This window comes from Aptenodytes forsteri, unplaced genomic scaffold, assembly GCF_000699145.1.
Source record: "Aptenodytes forsteri isolate BGI_AS27 unplaced genomic scaffold, ASM69914v1 Scaffold230, whole genome shotgun sequence".
In the NCBI taxonomy this organism is placed as follows: Eukaryota; Metazoa; Chordata; class Aves; order Sphenisciformes; family Spheniscidae; genus Aptenodytes; species Aptenodytes forsteri.
This window is the reverse complement of record NW_008795711.1, coordinates 506,529-509,979: the sequence shown is the minus strand read 5'-3', so window position 1 is coordinate 509,979 and position 3,451 is coordinate 506,529. Positions and strand designations below refer to the sequence as shown.

Below are 3,451 nucleotides of genomic sequence, written 5' to 3'. Positions count from 1 at the left end.
CAGTTCTCCCGGGGCCCAGGGCCGCCCCCCCCCCCCCCCCCCCCCCCCCGAGATGCAGGGGATGGAGATGCAGATTTTAGGGTCCTTGGGAGGTTCCCGGAGCGACGCAGTGCTGACCTGCTGAGTCAGCGAAATAAAGAGCCGTGGATTTCACAAGACCCAATTCTCAAGAGAAGCCAGAATTTTAACTTGTGGGGGCTTGCAAAGCACAGAAGGACAGATTATTTTGTTGGGGGGGGGTGTGTAATTTTTGCAGTGCTGCGTCCAGCCCTTGAAAATGAGCCCCCTTTCTGCTCCTGGCAGCATTAATTATGACTGCAGCGACTCGGGGCTAATCCCTCTGAAGAAGCCTTGCCTGCATCAATAGTCTCTGCTCCCTCGAACTAACAACTAATTTGAAACGTGTCCCCCTCCTCCTCCCGTCTCCTGACACAAATCCCTTTCAGCGCTGTCCTGATGCCACCCCGGTGACGGCTCCGGGATCACAGGCTAAAACCTCCCTGGATTTCTGCCACGGCCACCAGCTGCCCCGAGGGCTCGGTGGATTTGGGGGGAATTAATGCGGAATAGCCCAAACCGGGCTGAGTCTTGCAGGGATGTGAGGGGCCGGCACCCACCGCCAGCTCGCACGAATGCTGGGGTCTTCACCCAGGCAAAAATCCTTTTTTTGGGGGGAAAAAGGGTGAAGAAGGAGGCCCTAACCCAGTATTTGCAGCAAAGGAGGGGAGAACAGCAATATCCTCCTGCACTGCCCGGCTGGAGCCAAGGAGGCTCAGGAATGCCGGAGCTAATGGGAACGGTTTTCCCAAGGGTTGTTCCTGCTTCTCCGGGTGGGAAACAGGAGGGACCCTCAAGGCCCCTCGTGCATCTCACCCATCAGACCCGGGGTGCATTCGGGGCTGAGGGGGGCTGCGCGCATCGGCTCCCAAGGCACAGCACGGCTCCAAAGCAAAGCCATGCAAAGTCCCGTCCCCCCCCCGTCACCTGGAGGCATCCGGGGAGGGGCAAGGGGGGGGCTGCAGACCACCAGCTACTCACTGCGAGCCGGTAACTCTGCATCATTTTATCAAACTCCTCATCAATCTTTTTATATTTCTCCTCCGTCTGCGGGGTCAACGCAAACACTTCATCCCCTTCCGGGCTCTCGCACTCCCTGTGCTTCTTGTTCAGCGCCTGTTACGTTCGGGGGTGGGACACAGGGAGGGGGTGTCGGGGAGGGATCAGGGGACGAGGTTGGAGGGAAATCGAACAGAAGAAAAACAAAACAAAAAAGAACATATAATGAAGGTTTTCCGGCCAAGGGGCAGGTACTTACACCGTATCGCTTGAACAGGATATCCAGATCCTCGCTGCCTTTCCGGTATTTATCCTCCATCAAGGGGCTCTGGTCTATCGAGTCATCGCCGTCGGGCTCCGGGCTGTCACAGCCGTTAAAACCTTTCTTTCTTAACGTCTGAAAACACAATCGGGACAGTTTGAGATCTGGGAGTGGGAATGGGGAACACAGGCAGCTGCCTGAGATGGGCAGGTCCCGTCCCCCCCCACCCCGAAACATCCCCCGGACCATAAAGACGAGGACTCGCCCTTGCACAAATTAACACGGTCGCCCCAAGATGTCGTTGACCTCAGTGGGGTTAAAGAGTCAGGATCCGGCCCTCGGCTTTCAATGCTGGGGTGTCTCTAATTAAGGAATTACAACGTGGGGATGGACGGAGAGAAACTTCTTTGCTTTCAAAGGATCTGTTTACGCCAGAGCTGAATTTGGCCCTGTACCAGCTCAGACGCATTTGTCACCTACAATTACTACAACGACAAGGAGGAGAAATAAACCTTAATGATATACGCTCTCCTGCTAAAAATAGGGAAAAACCTTCTTACAAATAGGAAAATAAACCCCAAAATGATAAGCAAAAAAGCGGCTTGCCCCTGGCAAAAACGGGAGGGTGGCATTTACCAAACGCAACGGTTGCACCACAGCAAGAGCACCGCACGAGAGGGCACGCGGCACGGCGACAGCCCGCGGGCGCTGGAGATGGTGAGCCCTGTTTGGGGGTGACACAGAGGGGTGACGGTGACAACACCCAGGCAGCAAACCCCGCGCCAAGACCAGGCCGCACGAGCAGCAAAGGTCCCGGGCGCTGCTGCAGAGAGTTAACGATGCGACATCTCCTCCTTCGTTAACAGGAGCCCGGTAATCACATGGTCGGGCTAGGCACAGGGGTATAGTGAGAACCCCAAAAGTTCCTCTTTCACGCTCAGTAGCCAATTTGCAGATTGCATTACACATGCACATTTAATCATTCTATTTTCAAAATACCAAAGGCAATTAGGCGTTATTATGGAACCATCACTTGCCAATTTTTCTTTTTTTTTTTTAGAAGTCAAAGCTACAGAATTTCCTGGAAGTCTTGATCTCTTTTCATGCCAAATACGGGGGGGGGGGGGGGGGGGGGGAAGAGCCTTGACAATTCTCCTCTGTCTTCCTAAACAGTAATAAACATCCCGATTTTGAGGCCAAAACGTATCCTGGAGTGGCTCTTCATCTACCTGCGAGCTTAGGAAAACACCGGATAAAAACCAGCGACGTCTCCAGAAGGGCTGGAAACGCCGCGGGCAGGTTTTGCTCGGCATCGGTACGTCACCCTGCGCCGCCCGGCTCTGCCTCTTCCTGCAGGTCTTGCTTGGCGGACGCTTGCACCGGGTGGCGACAGTCGAGCAACAGGCACCAAACCCATCCCCCAGCCTGCTTTCCATCCAGCTGAAGCTTTTCACAATATTTTCAATTAAAATTATTCCTTCACGGTCATCATTTTGACACTGGTTACTCAGATTTAATCCGCGGCGGGGAAAAGTCCTCATCGACATCCAGCTCCGCCAGCAAAGGATCGGGCTCACTCTTGACGACGGTGGCATCTGAAGCCCTGTTTGGCGTTACCAATAATTCCTGCTACCTAATAATTATTACCTAATTACCTAATAATACTTCCTGGTACCCCTAATTCTTGTCACTTATTGTCTCTTTACAGGGAAGGGTAGTGGGAATCTGAGTCATTGGCATGAACGGGAGGTTCCCAGGGCTTTTTCTGCAGGTTCCCGTGGATTTTTCCCTATTATTTTTCTATTTTTGTACGTGTCCTTGTTTGTTTTTAGAATGGGCCAAGAAAAGGAACGGGTGCTGCCGGCGGGGAAGGAATGGCTTTGCTTTTTTTTTTTTTTTTTTTTGGAAACTGCTTTTTGCAGATTTTTTTCCCCCGCTACCTTTTGTTTCGCCGATGGAGCCGTAAGACGGAAAGTTGAGCCCTTCTTTGAAAGAAAAAAAAAAAAAAAAAAGAAGTTTTTTCCTCCTTCTCTTTCTCTTTCAGAGGCAAAAATGGAAAAAGTTGTTCCATGAGCAGTGGAAGGGATGAAGCCGGGTTTCCTTCAGGCGCGTGCGAAGGGTGCCGGCTGGGGG

At 52.6% G+C, this 3,451-nt stretch overlaps 1 protein-coding gene across 1 annotated transcript in view; it reads right to left on the bottom strand.

The window, feature by feature from the left end:
• MEF2D (myocyte enhancer factor 2D) overlaps positions 1-3,451 on the bottom strand; it is a gene marked incomplete at its 3' end in the record, with an annotated part of 53,473 nt that overhangs the window by 19,523 nt on the left and 30,499 nt on the right. Inside the window, 2 exon segments of the mRNA XM_019473163.1 lie at positions 1,039-1,173; positions 1,316-1,453. Coding sequence (XP_019328708.1) covers positions 1,039-1,173; positions 1,316-1,453 — 273 coding nt within the window.